The sequence below is a fragment of the Rattus norvegicus genome, chromosome 3 (assembly GCF_036323735.1).
Source record: "Rattus norvegicus strain BN/NHsdMcwi chromosome 3, GRCr8, whole genome shotgun sequence".
Lineage (NCBI taxonomy): Eukaryota > Metazoa > Chordata > Mammalia > Rodentia > Muridae > Rattus > Rattus norvegicus.
The window spans coordinates 74,426,804-74,451,179 of record NC_086021.1 but is presented as its reverse complement, the minus strand read 5'-3'; the positions used below and the strand labels follow the sequence as shown (position 1 = coordinate 74,451,179).

Here is a 24,376-nt window from a genome sequence, read left to right as displayed (position 1 = left end):
AATAAATAAAATAACCAATAAAAATGGTAAAAAAAATACTATGGTGTCTTAGAACCCATTTTCTAGAATGTATAAAACCTGTAGAAACTGTCCTAGAAATAGTAAAATTTCATTAATCTAGAACCAACCCCCTCCCCATGTGTGTGTGTATGTGTTTGTTTCTCTCTGTTTCTCTCTGTCTCTGTCTCTGTCTCTGTCTCTCTGTCTCTGTCTCTGTCTCTGTCTCTCTGTCTCTCTCTCTCTCTCTCTCTCTCTCTCTCTCTCTCTGCTTGTAGTTTATGTTCAACCCAGACACTTTTTTTCCACTTTTATTTTTTACCTTTTCTCATTTTATATAACACAATTTAAAAACTGTCATTACCGTTGCTTTAGCTGCTCTTCAAGACCTGGAACTAAAACGAACAAACAAACAACAAAACACTCTTTGAGCACACCAAACATCAGGCAGAAACAGTGATCAGTATTGAACCATCACTGCCAAAACATTATAGATTTTTTTTTTAAATAAGACGTGTGATGATGCAAAATAAAATGAAAACTTCTTAAACTTGTAAACTTTGCCCTGATGGTGAAGAGAGGGAGATGGTTTTGTTTCCCTTTTCCAAGACACCTAGTTCCAGCACTGAGGATTATAATTCACTGAGCAATGCGTGTCCTGAAACCTGTACTTTCTGTTTCTATGGAGAGACAAGCCACACGGAAAAATATAGAAACATATTGTTTTGTTCCACAGAAAAGCTTTACTAATGCAATACTGTACTCGTTGTTTTTGAGGAGACTTACTTGGCACATAGTAGGTATTCAGCAAATATGTGTTGAGTATAAATGGTTTTCTTTGAGCAACTCTATGCTGGCATTGTTCTAGCTATTCAAGTTATTTCATAACTATTAGACTAGAGTCAATAAAGTGCTTACCATGCAAACATGCAGGTCTGACTTCAATCCCCACGAAAAGCTGCCCTTGGTGACACACAGTTTAATCCAGCAGCGGGGAGACCCGATGATCCTCTTTAGGGCTCGCTGGCAAAATGGCTGACTCCAGGTCTATGAGAGAGCCTGAAGAGAAAAAGGGAGGTGGGGAGACAGAGAGACATAGAGAGAATAAAAAAGAACTAATACATCTTTCCAGCCTATACTTTTCCTGGATTCTGCTAGTTATGTCCTTTAGTCTGAATTACAAAGGTTTGGTTGTAATGAAAATCCCTTTTAACTTTGCCACTGGAAGACACTGTTTATTCTGTTTTCTTATTGCAACAGTTTGTTCCTCAGCTAGGTGCTTAAGTGACTGTCAGTAAGTTCACCACATGTTTAAGAATATCATTTGCTAATCAAAGTAGACCTTAAATTCTCTACTCACAATTTCTAAGGCCTTTGAGAAAAGAATTCCAGTTTCCTGTAAGGCAATGGCGGAAAGTTCCAGTTTCGCTTTCTTTTCTTTCCTAGACCAAGGCCAGTCTGTTGTGCAGTAGCTGGTCGATTGATTATATGTATATACTTACAAACTAATTTATATGTGTAAGACTATGCATGTGGTATGCTATACATACATATACTAAAACACAGAATACCTGAGTTTAAAAAAAATCATCTTTAGGGTGTCCATTATTTGAGCAAAATAAGAGTTGAAATGTTTTTCCGCAGACTAGCTAGCATTCTCAAGTTCTCACTAATGTCTTTCTGCCCCCTTCCCCCTTTTTCCTCTCTCTCTTCCTTCTCTCCCTTTGCTCCCTTACTTCTTAAAGGATACCTGGGATTTGGCCATACTTTCCTCCTTTCTTTTTCCTCCATGTCAGAGAAAAGCCAATACCACTACTTAAATCAAACTGGCTTAGTGATGGAGTGTGCGGGTGCCGTAATTGTTGCAATTGGTTTAAATCTTTTAGGAACCCCGCCGCATAGCCAATTAAAAATGCACATAATGTGCATCGCTAGCTTTGGGTTGAAAAGTAGTGTGTTTAAAGTGAAGCCATTTTAAAAGTGTTTTTGAACAGAGAGTGTTAGTTTTACAACAAAATTTAAGAGGAAGTTCCAGAGATTTCCTGTGTATTCCTTGCCTCCCTCCCTCATCAGCATCCCTGGCTGCAGTTGCCCATTCAGTACAGCCAGTGCTCTGCACTGACCCATGATGACCCTCTCATCTTTATATTGATGTTGAGATTCACTCCTATGGACATTTTATGGGATTGAACAAATGCGAGAATTTGTTTAATTGAATGTATTCAAGTGTATTTACTTTGTTATTGTTTATACTAACAAGCTTTATTCCCTACTTATTATCTTCCAAAGACTTTTTCACTCCTCGATAAAGAACAACAAAGGTCAGAGATTCACAGCATGTGTCTGTTCTTTGTCATCCTGGGCTGTGTATCCATTTTCACACAATTTCTGCAGGTAAATTTTATTTTCCATTAAGCCATTTGCCTATCTGCACCCCCATTTTCACGTGAGAATCTCACCAAAGACTACTTCTTTATGTTTTAGGGTTACACTTTTGCCAAATCCGGAGAGCTCCTCACAAAGAGGCTGCGGAAATTTGGTTTCAAGGCAATGTTAGGACAAGATATCGGCTGGTTCGATGACCTCAGAAATAATCCTGGAGTACTGACGACTAGGCTTGCTACAGATGCTTCCCAAGTTCAAGGGGTAAGCCTTGGGGGTGTCTCCGTCCTTTAGGGATGCTGTAGCAAAGTGTCTTAGATAACACAATTTACAAATAGCAGACATATTTTCCTCATCCTTCTGTAGGTTGGGATGTTTAAGATTGAGACGGGGTAGGTTATATCTGGTGAGGGTTATGACTCAAAGATGGCATTCCCGGACTCCATCTTCCTGTGGCAAAAGGCTATAGGGGCTGCTGCCACCTTCTTTTATCCTGGTTTTATTAACCCCACTTGGGAAGACAGAATTTTACAATCTAATCATGCCTAAAGGCTCTAACAATAATACTTCTCCAATGGGGAATTAGATTTCAATAGAGAAGCATATTTAGCCATAGAATGTATGGGTGGGGAGCGGGGGTATGTTACACAGATGTCTATACTGTAGAACATTCTGAGAATTATCCATGTTTCCTTTGGAATGAGAACTGGTGAGGTTGGGATAACCCAGAGCCTTGTAAGGGACAAGATAGTGTCCCTTAGGCACGCCTAGAATCAGTGTTAAGACACAAATCAATCTGCTAGGATTGGGGGTTTAATCTTCTGAGTCTCACAACTGAGATGTTTTCTCAGACATTTCTAAGGCCCAGGAGGCAAGATTTTACCAGCCTCACCTGTGGTCCCTAGAAGTGAAAGGAAAAGGTGTGTGGAAACATCTTCACCTGAGCATCCAGAATTATGTTGTGTGCTGTGAGCAATCTTGCAATCTTTGAAAGATCCCCCTTGAGTGGTTACTGTCTCCACATTCTCTCTCTCTCTCTCTCTCTCTCTCTCTCTCTCTCTCTCTCTCTCTGTCTGTCTGTCTCTCTCTCTCTCTCACACACACACACACACACACACACACACACACACACACACACACACACACACACACTTGGAAGAGCTACATTTTTACCCAGGGAGACAAAGCTGTAGTTTCTAAATCCACAACCTGCAACCTTCCTTGGTCTAGAGATTTAACACAGCTGTGTATGGTCAGTCTAGACCTTTATAAAGTGCGGGATTGGGATTAAAGTGATGAGAGCCAAATCTACCTCTCGAATCTCTACCCACTTTCTAAATGAAAAGAAATCAAGCATGATTTGTGAAACGTGGGAGGAAAACCTCCCTATAGCAGGAGTGCTGTTCTGTATGCAGTATGCCTCAACCTCTAGCCAGATCAACCAGAACACAAAGAGTTCTGTATTTCCCTGAACCTGGAACCATCTTAAAGGAAGATCCCTAAAACACATACCTTTTATTTCTCTGATCTTTTAGAGGTAGCCATGTCTTCCATAGACTTAGAAGTATCGTATATAGGGTATTCTGCTTTTCTTTACTCCCCTAAAAAATTCTGATGGGAGCATATTTTCCTCATTATATATTCTTCTACAAGGGTTTTTTTTTTTTTTTTTTTTTTTAACGATTTATTTTATTTATTTTATGTACAGCATTCTGCCTGCATATGTGACTGCAGGCCAGAAGAGGGCACCAAATCTCATTACAGATGGTTGTGAGCCACCATGTGGTTGCTGGGAATCTACAAGGGTATTTTAAAAATAACGTAACACATAATTTTAATGCACTATCATGTTATATTGCTATTTTGAACACAAATTTGCTGTACAAATTAATGGGATTCTCATGCATGTACCACACATTAATCATGTCCCTCCACCTCTCATCTACCATAACCCACAACCCTCAATAATTTTCCATTCTTTGCAATATGAATTATATGTGTGCATGTGTGTGTCCACACATACACACATGCCTTTTTTAGCTTCCACATATGAGAAAGAATATGAAAATGTATCCACTGTCCAGCTTATTTCACTATCAGGATGCTCCCACTACTCCATTTTGCTGCAGTTGACAGGATTTTATTTTTCTTTATGTGTGAATTATATTCCATTTCATGAATATACCATATTTTCTTTGTTGTTCATCTACCGATAAGTGCCTAATCTAATCCCATACTTTCACTATTGTGGCTAGTTCTACCATAGACATTGACATAGAGATTTAGATATATAGCCAAGAATGAAATGACTGGATCCTCTGAAGAGTGCCATTTTTAATTTTTCGAGAAAATTCTAGTTGCTTTCCATCTTGGCTATTTGCATAATAGTTGTTTTACATAATAGATTCTCCTCCTCCTCCCCTCCCTCTCCTCCTCCTCCCTCCTCCTTTTTGTTTGTTTGTTTTTAAGACAGACTCTTACTATGTAGCTCTGGGCGTCCTGGGACTCATATATAGACCAGACTGGCCTTGAATTCATAGAGATCTGAGTGTCCTTGCCTCCCCACTGCTAGTCTTAAAGGCATGCACCCTCACCCCTGACTCTTTAATTTCTTATTTGGGTATCACTTTTCAAATAGGGCTTCTACTTTTAAAATATTAAGTGCAAATTTATTGGCCCCAAGGACCGAAGCCAGGGAAGTCACCAAGGGATGAGAGAGAGAGAGAGAGAGAGAGAGAGAGAGAGAGAGAGAGAGAGAGGAGGGAGGAGAGGGGAAAGAGACAGAAAGAGCTCATGTGCAAGAGAGGGTCTCACACTTTTACATGCTGTCTTGCTAATTATCTTTCTTCCACTTCTGGATATAAAACTCCATTAAGCATCTTTTGTAAAGCTGGCCTGGTAGCCATAAATGTCTTTAGATTTTTAAAATTATATTTATTTGTTTATGTGTGTGTTCATGTTGAAGTCAAAGGACAACTTTCAGGAATTGCCCTTCTCCTTCCACCACGTGGGACCTGGGAATTGAACTCAAGATGGCATACTTGACAGCAAGCACTTTTACCAGCTCAGCCATCTTGCTAGCCTTAGGTTTTTGACTAGGGTAGAAGGTCTTTAGTTTGCCTTTGATTCGAAGGATTGCCTTTTTGGGTGTGGAGATATCCACTGGCACTATATTTCTTCTGAAACCTAAAGTATACCGTCTCATGCTTTCATACTCTACAGGGTTTCTGTTATTAATCTAATATGGCTGGTTTTAACTATGACTTTGTGCTTTTCTTTTGGAGAGTGTAAAAATTCTATTGCCCTGCTTTTTTCTGCCAGTCTAACTACGTTAGGGTGAAAATATTTCTTATTGTATCTTTCTGGGCCTCTGTAGGTGTCTACACTGGGATGTTCATGTCTTTCCCAAGGTTAAGGAGTCTTCTTGATTTTGTTTTATTGAATTCACTTTTATACTTTTAACCTTTATTTACTTTATGTCAATCAATGATATAGAGACTTAATCTTTAATAGTGTCTTAGGGTTTTACTTCTGTGAACAGACATCATGACCAAGGCAACTTTGATAAGGACATTTAATTGGGGCCGGTTTATGGGTTCAGAAGTTCAGTTCAGTATCATCAAGGCAGAAGCATGGCAGCATCCAGGCAGGCATGGTGCAGGAGGAGCTGAGAGGTCTACATCTTCATGTGAAGGCTGCTAGGAGAGTACTAGCTTGTAGGCAACAAGGATGAAGGTTTTAAAACCCATGCTCACAGTGACATACCAACTCCAAAAGGCCACACTCCCAAATAATGCCACTCCCTAGGCTGAGCATAGTCAAATCATGCCATTGTGTCCCAAAGATCTTGTAAAGTCTCTCAATTTTCTCTAGTTTTGTTTGAATATGATATTTTAAGAGAACCTTTACTCAATCTGTGATATTCTTTCTTCCACTTGCTGTAGTCTGTTATCAACTTTGCAACTATGTTTTTATATAACTTATTGTCTCTTCATCTTCAGAATTTATGGTGATCATTTTTCAAAATTATTATTCACAACAGTCAAAAGGACTAAATAACCCACTGGTGGATAAATAGATAAACAAAATGTCTACATGTGCAACAGAAAGTTTATACCTTCAATAGGAAAGAAATTATAATATGTCCTACAATATAGGCAAGTCCTGTAAAATCTTCTGCTTAGAAAACACATAAGCATAAATATTATATACTCCTACTTTTACAAGGTACCTAAACAGCAGACTCATACAGAAAGAAGGTAGAATAGATTTTGCCAGTGGCTCAAGGGAGGAAGGTGAGATCATCATGTGATGGGTAAAGAGTTTCAGTGCTAGAGAGGATAAGAAAGATTGGACATAGATGTGTTGAACACACACCACCGTGAGTACTCTGTGCATGTTGTCTTTGTTTTTAATGTCCCTGAGTTATGGACTTAGGAATGGCTAAAAAAAAGCTAAATATTGTCATGGATATTTTATCACAATAAAAGAGAACCTTTTGGCATTAAATAGCTTGTCCTGTACTAGTGTCTGGTCAAAGAGACTGTCTGAGATGGGCTGGTGCCTTTTGATTTGCAGGCTACTGGCTCTCAAGTTGGAATGATGGTCAATTCCTTCACTAACATCATTGCGGCCTTGCTGATTGCCTTCTTCTTTAGCTGGAAGCTCAGTCTGATTATAACGATCTTCTTCCCCTTTCTGGCTTTATCGGGAGCTGTACAGACAAAAATGTTGACGGGATTCGCTTCTCAAGACAAGCAAGCTCTGGAGAAGGCTGGTCAGGTAATCTTATAGACCTAATTTCCCTTATTACAACTAGGTGGTTGTTAAGTAAACTGTTTAAAGTGAGGAGTACAAAGAGATGCCCGTGTCTCTGCCTGGAGGCTATGACAATAAAATTTTGATGCATAAGCTTGATCAGGCCAGTAGAAAGTGTGCTAAGCATAGACTTTCACGTGCTTGATTTCCTCTTGACTATTTGTTCTACATTTTCTATCTTCTTACTTGCAGAGGTGTCCGCCTACTAGAGTTGATGCTGTTGTTGTTGTTGTTGTTTTCTCAGCTAAATGGTTACCCTGAGTCTTGCTGACCACACAGAAAACGTATACCTTCAACTTTGACACTTTATTAGTATTTGCTAAGCTAATGGCAAATGTCTTTCTCAAATACAATCATAAACTCCAGTGTAGAATTCAAATGCATTCAGGATTTAGGTGTGGATTTTTTTTTTTCAAAAAGTCTATTGTAATTAATATCTGAACCCAAGGAATGAGTGAGGGGACAATGACACGGACATTTGTCAATTGGGAGAAAATCACACATGCCAGGCATGGTGACTGTCTTAGTCAGGGTTTCTATTCCTGCACAAACATCATGACCAAGAAGCAAGTTGGGGAGGAAAGGGTTTATTCAGCTTATGTCCATGTTGCTGTTCATCACCGAAAGAAGTCAGGACTGGAACTTAAGCAGGTCAGGAAACAGGAGCTGATGCAGAGGCCATGGAAGGATGTTACTTACTGCCTTGCTTCCCCCGGCTTGCTCAGTTTGCTTTTTTATAGAACCCAAGACTACCAGCCCAGGGATGGCACCACCCACAATGGGCTGGGTCCTCCCCGCTTGATCACTAATTGAGAAAATGCCTTACAGCTGGGTCTCATGAAGGCATTTCCACAACTGAGGCTTTTTTTTTTTCTGTAATTACTCCAGCTTGTGTCAAGTTGGCACACAAAACTAGCCAGTACAGTGACACAATTTGCAATGATCTCAGAACTTGTTGGGGGGGACAGTGGCAGAGGCAAAAGATCAGAAGTCCAAGGTGATTCTCTGTTACATAGTGAGTTAGAGTGCAGCCTGGTTACTTGAGATGCTGTCCCAAGCAATAATAACATATAGGGAGGGAGGGGGAGTGGGAAGAAAAGGCTGAGTGATCAATCAATCATATAAAACATGAGTTCTTGCCTAGATGGTCCTTCTAGCAGAGTTGGGACTCAGAGGCGGGAAGCCTTTTTTCTCCCATGTAACTCAAGATGCTCATCTATTAAAGGGGCGAAACCCTTTCAGGTTGTGAGGAAATACACTGTAATGACCTCAGTGTCTAGTGTGTCTTCAAATAAGTTTAAGGGTCATATAAATAAGTAGTAATTGGTGACTGTCAAATGAGAAGAGTTTAAAACATTGGTCACTTACTGTGGTTGTGGCCAAAAAACTGAGCAGATTAATGGAAAAACATTCACCAAACAACTCCAGCCAGTTACCTTCGATTATCTTTCTAGAGTTAAAACTTTTGTTCCGTGTTTTGTAAAGAAATAAAGAGATATCACGAAAAGTTTAATTTTTGAATTGACTTCTCACTGAAGAACATCAAGCCATCAGAAGGCTTTACTTGTTCACTGAGTAAAATGTACCAGACTGAGGTGGTGACGCTATCTTGGTGGGGACCTTGGATTTGCCTAATCCTTTGGAACATGGAACACGGATTATGTCCGTCTCCACATATGCATAGAAACTTCTGTTTCTCTAAGCCTAAGGACCTAATAACTACTGTCCATGAATTGTAATTAAAATGCTGTTCATTGGGCCAAAGAGAAGTGAATTTTGTGGAATAGGATGCATTTATCCCTTGGTCAAAAAACAAACAAACAAAACCCGTGAGTTCTTTCTGTTTTTGCTTTTTTATACCTGAGACATAGAGTTTTATACATAGAGTTTACTGAGCTCAGATTTTATTATTGTAAGCACTTTAAAGCTGAACTATACACAAATCCTTTTCTTTTCTTTTAAATATTGAGATGGGGGTCTTACCAAGTTGTCCAGATGACACTGAAATCAGAGCAAAGGCCAAGCAGGTCTTGAACTTAGGAACTTCGTACCTTAGTCTCCCAAGCATAGGTATCCTGGCCTTTTACTGCCTGGCCTCAGTCACAAACTCATGCTTCACATATTCACTCACGAGTATGTTCTATCACTTTTCAGACGGAGAATGTGATACTGTCCAAATAGCCAAAGCTGTTAAACTGTGCATTTAAACACATGCTAACCATGTAAACTAAAGATGAACTTTAAACTAGTGATACGCCACTATGTGGTTTTAGAGGAGATGGTTTAAGATGGCTTACTAGGCAGCAACTTTTTGAAAAATGGTCTCTAGTGCTTCAAAATTAAGTAGGTGTTTTGCGCGAGAAGACATTCAAAGACAACATTTCAAATGAACTAGCCGAACAATTTTAAAACTTATCCAGGACAAGCATGGGAGGACCTTGTCTCACACTGTCTCTTCCCACAGCAAGTAGAGGTAAGGAAGCCATGCTAGAATTAGGTAGAGACGGAGTATAAGTGACAGATGGCCCCATGGTCTGTTGGAGATGACCCCCAGCAATTTCTCTGTTTTTTCTGCCGTTTGTGACAAATCTAATATGTGCAGTCTCTGCAATGCCATGAAAAGAGATATCCCTGCCTTCTGTCTTCTCAGACTCTTTCCTTTTGCAGATCACCAGTGAAGCCCTCAGCAATATCCGCACAGTTGCTGGGATTGGAGTGGAGGGAAGATTTATTAAAGCATTTGAGGTTGAGCTCCAGACATCATACAAGACTGCTGTCAGGAAGGCGAATATCTATGGACTCTGCTTTGCCTTTTCCCAGGGGATAGCATTTCTTGCAAATTCCGCTGCCTATAGATATGGAGGTTACTTAATAGCCTACGAAGGTCTGGGCTTCAGCCACGTTTTCAGGTGAGGGATATCCAAATGGTCCTATGGTATTGACCCTCCAGGGGTGGGGGTTGCCCAGTTCCGTCACATTGCTTTCTTGCTACCCAGTAAAGTATCCCCTCTTAAAGCGGCTGGGTTTATCCTTTTTCGAGGTTCTACAGGGTGTGAAATAGTTCTAGATTTGGCTGCCTCACAGACTTCTGGATGTATGTCTCTCTCCAGAGGCCTCAGTAGCAAGTGAGCACATTTCCTTCATGAATGATCTTAGAGTTTCAAATGCAACAGAAGAAACATGTCCTACATTGTGAGCATGTTCAAGTCTCTCCATATTTTACTTATTGGGGTCTCTTTGGCAAAGGAGACTCACACAACAAAGCCTAGGTTTAAGGATTTGAGAACTGAAATCCATGTTTGGACTGGAAGAGTTAAAAAAAGATGCTTACAAGCAGATTAATCACAGGATAAACTATTATGATTATATTTACACAGGTTAAAGCTGAGACTAGGTCTTGAACAAGACCGACCCAAGGGTTATTGTATTTTAACTGTATTCCTTGGTTACAAAACCAATAAATTTCTAGACATTTTCTCTAAATAAAGACATGATAGGCCAAGAAGGGTATTTTTCTGTTCTTCAAGACAGGGTCTCCTTACTCTACAGGGGAGGGCCTAAGTAAGGGTTCACATGAGGGTGATAGCAGGTGGCAATGAAGACAGAGACAATCTTACATTTGGAGGGTATGGAAGCATGACCCTCTCACTGATACTTCTCTTCCAGTACTCTCCAGTTAGTCCACTGTCTTAGTTCAGATTTCCACTGCTGCAAAGAGACACCATGACCAAGGCAACTCTTATAAGGACAACATGTAATTAGGGAGGGCTTACAGGTTCAGAGGTTTAGTCCAGTATCATCAAGTCAGGAACATGGCAGCATCCAGGCAGGCATGGTGCAGGAGGAGCTGAGAGTTCTACATCTTCATCTGAAGGCTGCTAGGGGAAGTCTGGTTTCCAGGCAGCTAGGAGGAGGGTCCTCCACCAAGGCTATACCTACTTCACCAAGACCACACCTTCTAATAGTGCCACTCCCTTGGCCACACCCACTATACCCACAACAACTAGGAAACTCTCTGTTCTAAACCCTTGCATATTTAAAGCTATACCCAAGACAGGGGGCCAGCAACTGTTAGGTTCTTTCTGTCCACTTATGTATGGTGTATAACATATTATTTGCCAGCATGTGAGAATCAAGAGCCTATAGGAAACTTCCAGTTTCTCCTTTAAGAACTAGAAAGTCACTGCCATCATACCCCCAATACTTCAGTCTCTTAAACCTTCTCCTGGGCTCCTGGGGAATGTTGATTTCCAACTCCAACTCAAAATAATCACTGATTACAAGCTGAGCAGTAACACATGCTTGCACATCCCCTAGCTATCATCCCACCCCATGAAAATGTGAAAGATGCCATCTGGGAAGGACGGCACTGACGGGCAGCCTTATGGGCTGCCAGGCACACTCAAGGACCAGGCATCAGCAAGGCTGTCTCTCCCAACTAATTCATTCATTCATTCATTCATTCATTCATTCATTCATTCATTCCTTGGGTCCATGCTGATATAGTTAGTAGCTGGGACAAACAGAAGGATCCAGGCTATTGCATCTTCCTTCTTCTGCCTGAATGGTGGCTTCTAGGCATGCTCAGAGTGGAGTAGGTGCTTCCATTGCTCCTCCTTATCGTTTACTTACTTATCAATGATTCACGAAATGTTACAGTGGGAAGAAAAGCCAACCATTCTGTTCATCTTTTAAAATTCTTTCCAAACATACTCTCCCCTCAAAATGAAAACAATTTTTTAACATGGTGGGGTTTAGTCATCTGAACCCTACCCTATTCAGTTTACCCTGTTTAGTCTACTACCCCCCAACCCCACAACCCTTTTACAGAAAGCACAATTTGAAAACTACTGACCTCTCTATATCCTCCTACCCCAGACATGACTGAAGAGACTTGCTCAAGCTGTTTGGGCCTACCACTTACAACTGGTGCTTCTTAGTCCTTTGTGCTACTCATACCCCACCTCACCTGGGTGTCTGTCTGGTTGCAGGGTGGTCTCTTCAGTTGCACTGAGTGCAACAGCCGTTGGAAGAACATTCTCTTATACTCCGAGCTATGCCAAAGCTAAAATATCAGCTGCACGCTTTTTTCAACTGCTAGATCGGAAACCTCCAATTAATGTGTACAGTGAAGCAGGTGAAAAATGGGTAAGTACTGTGTGGGTGTGCACACACACACACACACACACACACACACACACACATGAGCACATGCACACGCACATTTTTATATAAAAGAGCCATAGAAGATAGATAATTACAGTTTAGAGGCTAAAGTTTAGCAGCCTTGTTTATAATATGCACTCAGGTTAGACAGACAATAGATTCATAAACTTAAAGGAAAAAATTGACATGGAAAATCAAGTGTTATATTGGCATTTGAGTGAGAAAACAACATGCAATTGTAACAATTCATCTTCTGTTACTACAACTCAAGGAGGCTCAACATATACATAAGCTTTCTGATCCTGTTGGTATGTCTACCCCTGTAATCCTTGAAGTCAGAAGGCCAAGGCAGGATAATTGCAAGCTTGGGTCTAACCTGCTCTTCATAACAGGAAAGACGTGTATTTATTTATTGCACAGTTTGGAGTCTGCATGTACACGACCTGATGGTTCAGATCATTCAGTCTGTTTTTAGAATCCCAGGACAACAGTGTATAATAGTGGGTGATATCCTGACAGAAAGGCATTATGGGGGAAAGATGACATGGTGAGGCAGAAAGCTACAGTGTGGAGAGGAACAGTCTCGTTTTCATGAGCACCCTCTTATTTTGATTTGAGGATTACATGCGTGAGCATGTTTGCCCTCCTTTGTACACCCTCTCCAACTCCATCCATGTTCCCCTAACCACTTCCTCTGGAATTCATGATCTCTTCTCCTGTACTAATCACACACACACATACACACACACACACACACACACACACACACACACACACACACACACACCACCTACTAAGTCCTTAGGATTAGGGTCTTGTTTCTGTGACAAAAAGAAGCAGGGGTTGCTGGGTTTTCCTTTCTTAGTAGCTGATAGAGGTGAGGCCTTGTGGAATTTTCCTCATATCAACCAGATGAGTTGGTATGTCATCTGGTGTGGTCTTTGCAGGCCCAGGCAACCGTGTTGCTATGAGTGCGTGGAAACGACTTTCCTGCGTTATCCATAACAAACCATCACAAAGCATCATAACAAAGACCATCCCGGCCTTCAGACTCTTATTATCTCTCCAGCTTCTCTTCGAAGATATTTCCAGAGTCTTCAGGGCAGGCGTCACAGTCACTTATTTTCTGCATTTTGGCTAGTTCTGGACTTTTCTAACAGTCTCTGTCTGCTAAAAAGATGGAATGATTTTTCTTTTATGAAATATGAGAGTTGTGCTTATCTATGGATATAAAGATGAGTATTTGGAAAACTAAACTACTTTAGAAATACGGTCATGGTAAGTCCTCCTTCTAAGGCCTGTGGAGTCCCAAGGCAGGAAGATTTTGTTGCTAGGTTTGCAATACCAGGTATGAATTCCTTCCGATTGAGAGCCCTTCAGGTACAATTTAGACAGCTGTAGATTTCTCCATGAGTCACAAGTCCCACTATTGTGGCAATGGCAGAATCTTGCTGATTTTGTCACTGCTGTGGTCCTCAGGCTTCACGGCTGGCTAGGGCTGTAGATAAGTTCGCTCTTGGTAGCTGGAATAGTATCTTCCAGTAGCATGAGAGGCTTTGGAGAGGTTTCTAGGTCAGTACTAGCTTGATTCCTCCTAGTCTTGCAACAGAAGAATATGGTGTCTTCAGCAGTAGAGTTTTGTCTTCAGGTCCTGTCAGGTAACCAAGAGTAGTGACAATAAACTATATTTTTCCAGGGGTGGGGCGGGGCTCTTAAAAACCCCTAGATGACAACTCATGGGCAAATGGCCCATGCTTAGTTCTTGAATTTCTGTTAGATAGATTGTCTATGGCTTCTGAAGGGAGCAGTGTCCCACTGTATGGAGTGACTGTGTTAGAACTACACCACACACACACACACACACACACACACACACACACACACACACACACGCTATGTATTTTAAAGTGTGTTATTAGATAATGTTTTCCTACCTTCTGTGGTTATTGCGTATAATTACCTCCTTTTAAGAACTATCCAGGTCTCCCAAAATGACATCAATTCATTCTGAGGGGAATGACAACAATAATCAAATCACCATGGACCAAGCTTCTTACCTTTTAAATACAACTTCTTATTGTATACCTACACCAGGGTCCGCAGACCAACTGTTGTGAGACACATCCTGTATAAATCATAGCCTTAGCAAATGCTGAATTTTATACAACATAAAATACATAGTTCCAGAATCAATGAAGATACATGCCTTTTCAGAACTATCTGGTCATGCTCTCTGTTGATATTTTGGCATGAAATAGAAAGGCTAGGTCTTTTGTCCACCAATACTGAGTTGATTCATGTTCATCTAGGTTTAAGTTTTAGCTCACGTGAATTACCAAAAATTACTTAATATTCAATAGAATAAACTTTCTATTCATTTATTTAATCTCTAAGGAGTTTTTAATCTTCCCAGCCCATTAAAAACAACAACAACAAACAAAAACAAAAAAACCTCTAGGGCTGGAGAGATGGCTCAGTGGTTAGGAGCATTGACTGCTCTTCCAGAGGTTGTGAGTTCAAATCCCAGCAACCACATGGTGGCTCACAACCATCTATAATAGGATCTGATGCCCTCTTCTGGTGTGTGAAGGGAGTGACTGTGTATTCACATACATAAACTAATAAATATATCTTTTAAAAAAAATCCTCCATATGTTCAAGAGAGCAAAACACCAGTAAAGCTAAGCTAAATTATGAAAGTTTTGGTCAAGTGCCCCATTTTTCCTTCAGCTTGATAGAATTATTCTCTGTAAATGTTTACCCTTTTCTAGAGTTCATAATTCAGATGGTATTTTTAATGGATATTTTACATTATCCTACAAAGCAATAGGGTTGGTCATGCCATTTACATACATGCACTCATTATACTTTATGATCATCTGTGTCCCCCTCTCACTCCCTCCTTCAGGTCTCCATGCTTCCAGAACCCCCTAAGCTGGTTCCCTTCCTTACCCTCAACAGCCCCCCTTCTCCTGTCTCATCATAGGTATAATACTACTCTCTCCCCACACCCTGCCTTAAGATCTCGTCCTTCCTTACTTATAGCTCCATGAGCTACAAACAGATACATGTAGGTACACATACACACACATACATGATTTTATTTTATTTTTATGTGTATATGTCTATATCTGTGTATCTCTGTGTGGGTTTGTGCACACGAGTGCAGAGCCTGCAGAGGCCAGAGGAGGGTATTAGATTTCTTGGAGCTAGAGTTACAAGCAGTTAGCTCCCCACCATGAGTGCTGGGAATAGAATTCAGGTCTCCTGGAGGAATGATTCGTGCTCTCATCCTCTGAGCCATCTCTCTGGCTCCCACAAACGGAGGTTTTGCATGTAAAAAAAATAATATGCTGTTTATCTTTCTGAGTCTGGCTCATTGTACTCCACGCAGTGATTTGTAGTTCCCTCTGTTTTCCTGAGAATGCCATGATTTCATTGTCTTAGGGCTGCATAAAATTCCACTATGTATATAATTTTTATGAAGTTATTTATTGATGGCTATCTATGCTGGTGTAGTAAACCAAGAACTGAAAAATAGAATCACATGACATTAAAAAGCTTCTGCACAAAAGGAGACACACCCCCCCCAGAGTGGAGAAAGTATAAAGTGGGCAGAGAAAATTTCCCAAGTATACATCAGATAAAGGAGTAATAGGATCTGAAAGGAACTGTAAAAGTCAAACTACCCAAACCAAATCATCTAAATGGTAAATGGGCTAAAGGCCTCGTTTATCCACGGTCCCCAAAAGAAGAAATGTAAAGGGCAAAACACACTTGAAAAATATATTTGACATCCCTAGCTATGAGAGAAATGCAAATTAAAAATGGCTTTGAGGAGCTGGGGATTTAGCTCAGTGGTAGAGCGCTTGCCTAGGAAGCGCAAGGCCCTGGGTTCGGTCCCCAGCTCCGAAAAAAAGAACCAAAAAAAAAAAAAAATGGCTTTGAAAGACTGTCTCGCCCCAGTCAGAATGTCCAGCAAGAAAAGAAATGACAACATAGGCTAGTGAGGTGGTAGGGAAAGAGAAACCTTTATTTGCTGCTGATAAGAATGTGAACTGTGCAGCCATGATGGAAATCGGCATAAAGTTTCCTTCTTTAAAAAAACAACTGAAAATGGACCTCCCATATGGTTCACAATACCATTCTTTGGTGTCTGCATGCCTGAAGTCAACATGCTAGGAGAGAGCCTTTCACCGCCATGTTTACTGTGGTACTAGCCACAATAGCAAGGACCTGGAACGGTTTGAAATGCACTGAAATAGTCATCTTCGTGGCACAGACTCCAGGCAACTTTGTTTCTAACTCCTTATTTTAAAGAACAATGTTATAACTTGCAAAGAATAGCTGGCCTCCATGATGTGTTTTCTGTTGCTATTCTCTTTCATTTTTTGTTTAATATAAAGAATAAGTGATAAGGAAAGGCCCCTGGTTCAGAATAGGGTTTTTAGAAGAGGTCAAACGTCTGTAATTTCTTTGTCTTTTTTTCTACACCTGCCAGGACCGGAAAGAAAATGTCCTTTTGTGGTGCTATTGTTTTGCTTGTTTGTTTTGAAATAGAATCTCCCTATGTAGCCCAGGCTGGCCTTCAGTGAACTTACTCTCTTCCTGCCTCAACTTCCTCAGTGCTGGGATTGCTGGTGTGAACCACTATGCCTGACTAGAATGTCACCCACTGACTTGCTGTCTCTATAATGCACTGTATTCCGTTAGGTACGCTTTCTGTGTTCTAGGCTCCAGTAGGAACATATGTAATCCCACTCTTTTCATTCACAGGACAACTTCCAAGGGAAGATTGATTTTATTGACTGTAAATTTACGTATCCTTCTCGACCCGATATTCAAGTTCTGAATGGTCTCTCAGTATCTGTTAATCCTGGGCAGACGCTGGCATTTGTTGGGAGCAGTGGGTGTGGCAAAAGCACCAGCATTCAGCTGTTGGAACGGTTCTATGATCCCGATCAGGGAACTGTGGTAAGTGGTGGAAGGCTTTTGAGAACGTTGTTTTCTATGTAAGATCTGCCCCTAAGTGGTCTTGAGGCTACACCTTGCCAGGCTAAAATGTTTGAGTTGGACACTTACCCCTGTGGCTGCTTTCATCACCAGCTGGTTGACCTCATTCTACCCCACAGCTTCTAACAGCGTATTCTTCCCAGTTCCAGATGGCCTGCTGACCAGTTAGGAAAGAAAACGGGGCACACTATGAAGCTGGAGATGAGAGTATTTGAGGGACAGTCACTTACCAGTAAGTGGAGCAGAAAGTGCAGACTAATCAGGAAACTAATGGCTGGGGATGGAAAAAGTGGGGTGAGAGGAGACATAATGAGAAGGAAGCAAGACAAGGAAGCAGGCATAGACGGCTTGACACAATCCTGGTCCAAGAAGCTTCTGCTTAACTGATAGATAAACTCAACTTGACAAAGCCTTGGCAAGCATAATTGACGCACTGGTGAACCACTTCACTGTTTACTCTTCTAAGTCCTTCTTTCTCTCTTTTCCTGCTTAATTTTTCCCTTTATTTCTGGGTAATATACTCAATGACAGACTATATAATCAAATAATAAAGATTTTTTTAAATAAAAAAATAGCATTCCTCTGAATTTCTTTGCTCAAAGACAGCTCTCTAAACTACTTCATGTTTTGAGCTCTCCCAGTAAATCATTACTTCTGTGTCCCTAAATCTCAGTTTTTCTGTTCTCATGATTTAATTAGACTCTCTGCCAATTTGTTTTTAGGAAGTGAAAAGCTGGCCATTGGGACTCTTCTCTCTTTCACCTGCTTCCACCGCACCCCCATACCCTTTACAATGCCCTTTCTGACTTCCCTGAGCAGTGTGAACTTCACTGCAGCAGGGACAGGTGACAGTCTCAAGAGAAATGCTGAGAGAAAGGTGACGTTCTCTTGTATAGAACAAAGAAAAGAAGCAGGCAGATATCAGCAGAATCCAGGAGGGTACGGGAATGAGGGGTAGGGAGTGATTGCCCGTGGTCCATTACAATCGCTGCCATTGATTGCAGATGTGAGGATTTTAATGTACTTGAGAGGACTTGGTGACGGATAAACCTAGGACGTGCATTGCCCTAGAGATCTGACTGGTACAAATGAAACGGCTCAGGTTTCCAAAACATAGGCTCTGTCATATCTATTGTCCAGGGAGCCCATAACCTACTACAGGGCCAATCCACTACGCATGATCTCCCCAGCATCAGCTGTCTACTGAGTGTGTTTCTCTGAAGGCACACTGAATGCTCTGGTGACCAGAAGAAAGCAGCCATTTTATGATTTCTTGCATTTAAAGGGCACAGTACACTTTGTAAGCTCTTTGTAAAATGTATCTATGAGCACTATAAATAGGAAAATACTGATTTAATCAATGTTATAAAAATCTTCTTTGCCTTTTGACGAGCTATCAAACACAGGTATAGTATATTTGATATTTAATTGGGTGTCTATGGTGCATCCAGGACTGTCTATGGGAGATGCTTCAGAACATGGAACATACTTTGTTTCCAAGACAGCTAGAATATCGCACATATACAGCAATTAGAAAAGGCTTGGTTTCTGAGTAACTATTAAGTCGTGTTCTGCAGAAATAGGTAGAGTGGAAAATGCCTCAGACTGAGTATGAACTAACTCTTGGTGAGTTCTGCCTTACCCTTCCCCTAAAATAGCATTTGCTGTATTCGTTGCTTAGAAATTATCTAGAAATATATCCTGGTCATATTATTTTAAATAGCCGTTATTTTTCTGAAATCATAGAGTCAATTACTTTACAGTTAATAAGTTAGATTTACTATATGTTTGTGATAGACTCTTAGGAATCTTAAGTAAAGCAACTTCCATGGTCCTCATTTTGTGACTGAGCTTCCCTGACTTCTGGACCGTGAGTCCCCAGGAAACAGACTCTTATTATAGAATGGACAGGAACTGTTTGTACAGTGCCTCCTGGCAGATGGTTCCATCGGTGATTGTTACTAAGTGGCCAAATATATTTTCCCCTGGACTTATTATCTCAGCTGTCCAGAGAATAGTATCAATAAAACCAAGGACTCACGTTTGATCCTTGTGTCATCCAATCGCGTCTGTCACTGTCCCTCATCCCAGTCTCCTTTCCTGTCCCTTTTCTTTGGGTGTCTCCCAAAGCCCCAGAATACAAAAAGTGAGCATATCTATCTGCACACATTAGGCTATGCTCAGCTACAAGGAGATTTCTTTTTCTTAACTAAATACCGTCCTGAGACTCTCCCTCATTTATAGAATACCTGTAGAGCTAGAGTTTGGGGAGAAAAACAACATCAAAACAACAAAGTAATCAGTGTCAACTTTAATGACATGCCTGTCAAATACAAGCTCCACAGGCAGTGTGATTGATTTCCCCGGGGCTCTTGGGGATGCCCACTCTTAAACATAACGATGCACTGTAAAACACCTAACTCCACAGCACGAATTGCCATCACTGCTGGAGTGCTAAAGCACTGTGTCCTGGTTGTCATCTCTATTGGCAGATGATAGATGGTCATGACAGCAAAAAAGTCAACATTCAGTTCCTCCGTTCCAACATCGGGATTGTCTCCCAGGAGCCAGTGCTGTTTGACTGTAGCATAATGGACAACATCAAGTACGGGGACAACACTAAAGAGATCTCCGTGGAGAGAGCCATAGCTGCTGCAAAGCAGGCTCAGCTGCATGACTTCGTCATGTCGCTCCCAGAGGTAAGCACCGTGGCTGTGGTAATTTACAGAAACGCAGGGGTGTGGAGGGGTGAGATTCCCAACAAGTATCAGGACCATGGTTCAGGCAGAGGTTCAAAGACAACACAATTTATTTCCCAGTGCCTTGTAGTGCCTTGGTCTTTTAAGTAAAGCAATGCCCTCTATCACCATATTTTACAAAGTATTATATTGTCAAACAAAATGGATATTGTGGAATTTGCTATATATAAAACAATACAGATAGAGCATAAATGTAGCTGGTAGAAAGAAATCCAGACGTTTAACATGGGTTTGAGTGCAAACTGTCATATTTAGTACCTTAGTGTGTAGTTTTGGGATACCTACTTATCCAATTTGATATTGTCTATCTGCAAAATGCAAAGAAACCCCTAAACCTTAAAACGAGGGCATAGAAGTCAATGGTCAGGGATAGAGCTTATTGGTAGATCTCTTGCCCAGCATGCATGAAACCCTGGGTTTAGAACATTAATAGCCACCCAAAGGAAACTGCTGCAGCAATTGATATCCATCCTTTCCTCCAGGCTGTTAGTTTGTTTGCTGGCTTGCTCTTTCACGGGCTTCATTGAGTCTTAAGTTCAAGTCCTATATCCAAGCTGGCCAGCCTAACTAGCAAGCACATTGGAATTCCTAAATTGCAAAGCAAAAGAATATTTTGAATGCCTGTGTTTGCTAGCATGCCTAAAAGCAAAGACTTCCTAAAAATTCATTAAAGCAGTAATTTGCTATTAAAAGTGCCCTTAGACATTTTACAGTGTGATATCAAAATGTACTGTGCTTATGAAATGCAAGAAATCATAATGATTTTTCTAAGGTTTCTCCTGGCTCAGTTGAACATTTTCAGGAGGCATGGAAGAGAAACGCAGGCAGGCAGGTTAGAGCAATGGACAAGGACAGAGGAGCAGACGCTAGATCAAGTCCGTTCTTAACTTTCTCATTTGCTGTTTACTGCCTATTTGTCCTTGTGCAATTGTCTTGCTTCTCCATGCCTCAGTTTTATAATGTATAAAATCAAAAGAAGACCATTTGTGTGACTATGAAAGATTACTCTTAGAATAATTAGCCTGCTATGGTGACCCACACCTTTAGTCCCAGAACTTGGGAGACAGAGGCAGGCAGATCTCTGTGAGTTTGAGGCCAGCCTGGTCTATGTAAAGAATTCCAGGACAGACAGGGCTACACAGTGAGACATTGTCACCCTGTCTTAAAAAAAAAAAAAAGGAGGAGGAGGAGAAAGAAGAGGAGGAAGAAGAGAAGCCCAGTCCTTGATGCAAACTAAATACTATATGAACATTAATTATTACTAACTTAGCTGTGCTGGGCATCTAGCTAGACATTTTATTTATTAATTTTGTCAAAAAAAAACACAGCAAGTACATGTGCTGGGTACTAACACTGCATTTTTCAGGTGAGTTTGTAGCTCAAAGACATTTAACAAGGTGTCGATGTTCGGAAGATTAGTAAGCAGCAAAGTATAACTTCAAACCGAGTCTTGTGCCCAGAATGTTCTTTCAAGGAAGGAGCCAACCCAAAAGGTTTTGAAGGCACCTCTTCCCCTGGGATTTGCCTATCTTGCAAAACATCTTTGGATAAAAGTCTAGGAATCAGAGAATTTCAAACCAAGGAAGATCTCCTGTGTGGGATCTTAGTTGGATACAGGAAGAGGTCAAAAATATAACCCTTAAAGAAATGCAGAGAAGAGAATAACTTCCCTCTTTTCACAGCACAAACTTCATATATTGAATATTTCTAGCTAGACTTGTTATATTTTACTGGATTCAATCACTGTTTTTAAATGATTCAAAAATAAGAAAAAAATTTACATTCATAGAAGAGTCCTTGATGGGGCTGGGGATTTAGCTCAGTGGTAGAGCGCTTGCCTAGCAAGCCCAAGACCCTGGGTTCGGTCCCCAGCTCCGAAAAAAAAGAAAAAAAAAAGAGTCCTTGACGAGGGCTCCAAATAGCACATCATCAAGACAACAATGGTTGTCTCTAGTTCCCAAACTTGCTATGCTTTTTCTAGAAATATGAAACTAATGTTGGGATCCAGGGCTCTCAGCTCTCTCGTGGGGAGAAACAACGCATTGCTATTGCTCGGGCCATTGTGCGAGATCCTAAAATCTTACTACTGGATGAAGCTACGTCTGCCCTAGACACAGAAAGTGAAAAGGTCTGTGTCAATTTTCTTTTCTTTTTTATTATTACTCATTTTATTCGTTTACATCTCAAATGATATTCCAGTTTCCCCTCCACAAGCCCCCCATCCAATCCCCCCTCTCCCCACTCCCCTTTGCCTCTATGAGGGTGCTCCTCCACCCACTCACCCACTCCCTCCTCACCACTCTAGCAGCTCCCTATGCAGGGGCATCAAGCCTCCACAGGACCAAAGGCCTCCCCTCCATTGATGCCAGATAAGGCCATCCTCTGTTACATATGTATCTGGAGCCATGAATCCCTCCACTGCTACTAAAAATAGTGACTTCATGAAATTCTTAGGCAAATGGATGGAACTAGAAAATATAATGGCTGAATAGTACTCCATTGTGTAAATGTACCACATTTTCTGTGTCCATTCTTCTATTGAGGGACATCTGGGTTGTTTCTAGCTTCTGGCTTATAAATAAGACTGCTTTAAAGATAGTAGAGCACATGTCCTTGTTATATGTTGGAGCATGTTTCAGGTATATGCCCAGTAGTGATATAGCTGGGTCTTCAGGTAGAACCATATCCAATTTTCTGAGGAACCACCAGATTGTTTTCCAAAGTGGTTTTACCAGCTTGCAATCCCACCAGCAATGGAGGAGTGTTCCTCTTTCTCCACATTCTCACCAGCATCTGCCATTCTGATTGGTGTGAGGTGGAATCTCAGGGTTGTTTTGATTTGCATTTCAACAGGGTTATTTAGTTCTCTGGCGTCTACCTTCTAAAGTTCTTTGTATATTTTTAGATATTAGTCCTCTATCACATGTAAGATTGGTAAAGTGCACTGAACCTCACACAATAATAGTAGGAGATTTCAACACCCCACTTTCACCAATGGACAGATCATGGAAACAGAAACTAAACAGACACAGTGAAACTAACAGAAGTTATGAACCAAATGGATTTAACAGATATCTACAGAACATTTCATCCTAAAACAAAAGAATATACTTTCTTCTCACACCTCATGGTACCTTCCCCAAAATTGACCACAGAATTAGACACAAAACAAGCCTCAATAAATACAAGAAGATTGAAATAATCCCACGCATTCTATCAGATCACCACAGACTGAGGCTCGTCTTCAGTAACAACAAAACAGCAGAAAGCCCACATATACATGGAAGCTGAACAACTCTCTACTCAATGGTAATTTTGCCAAGGGAAAAATGAAGAAAGAGTTTTAAGAATTTAATGAAAATGAAGGCACAACATACCCAAACTTACAGGACACAATGAAAGCAGTGCTAAGAGGAAAACTCATAGCTCTGAGTGCCTTCAAAAAGAAACAGGAGAGAGCATACATTAGCAGCTTGACAGCACATCTGAAAGCTCTAGAAGAAAAAGAAGCAAATACACCCAAGAGAACTAGATAGTAGGAAATAATCAAACTCGGGACTGAAATCCACCAAGTAGAAACAAAGGGAACAATACAAAGAATCAAGAAAACCAGGAGCTAGTTCTTTGAGAAAATCAACAAAATAGATAAACCGTTAGCCAGACTAACCAGAGGGCACAGAGGCAGTATCCAAATCAACAAAACCAGAAATGAAAAAGGAGACATAACAACAGAAACTGAGGAAATTTAAAAAAAAATCATCAGATCCTACTACAAAAGCCTATATTCAATAAAACTGGAAAGTCTAGATGAAATGGATGGTTTCCTAGAGAGAAATGGATGGTTTTCTAGACAGACACCAGGTACCAAAGTTAAATCAGGATCAGATAAACCATCGAAACTGTCCCATAATCCCTAAGGAGATAGAAGCAGTCATTAAAAATCTCCCAACCAAAAAAAAAAAAAAGAAAAGAAAAGAAAAGCCAGATGATTTTTGTGCAGAATTCTATCAGATCTTCAAAGAAGACCTAATACCAATACTCTTCAAATTATTCCACAACATAGAAACAGAAGGGACACTAACTGTGTTAATTTTCTAACGCCTCAGGTTACTAGAGATGAATCTTTGCTGGAAGAGTTGTGCATACAAAATGACACAATTTTCACTTTTCTTATTCATTTATAGTAGAAACAGACAGTAGTTTAGAAGCAAAAGACAGTGATCTAAAATAATAGTCTAATG

General features: G+C 40.7%; 1 protein-coding gene across 4 annotated transcripts in view; it reads left to right on the top strand.

Annotated features, from left to right (window-relative positions):
• Window positions 1–24,376, top strand: part of Abcb11 (ATP binding cassette subfamily B member 11) — a 96,027-nt gene that overhangs the window by 69,467 nt on the left and 2,184 nt on the right. For all 4 annotated transcript variants that reach the window (XM_039105931.2, XM_039105932.2, XM_039105933.2 and 1 more), the window contains 8 exon segments: window positions 2,287–2,391; window positions 2,482–2,643; window positions 6,958–7,161; window positions 9,865–10,106; window positions 12,189–12,345; window positions 17,140–17,337; window positions 19,869–20,075; window positions 22,117–22,263. In XM_039105931.2, the coding sequence (XP_038961859.1) occupies window positions 2,287–2,391; window positions 2,482–2,643; window positions 6,958–7,161; window positions 9,865–10,106; window positions 12,189–12,345; window positions 17,140–17,337; window positions 19,869–20,075; window positions 22,117–22,263 (1,422 nt within the window).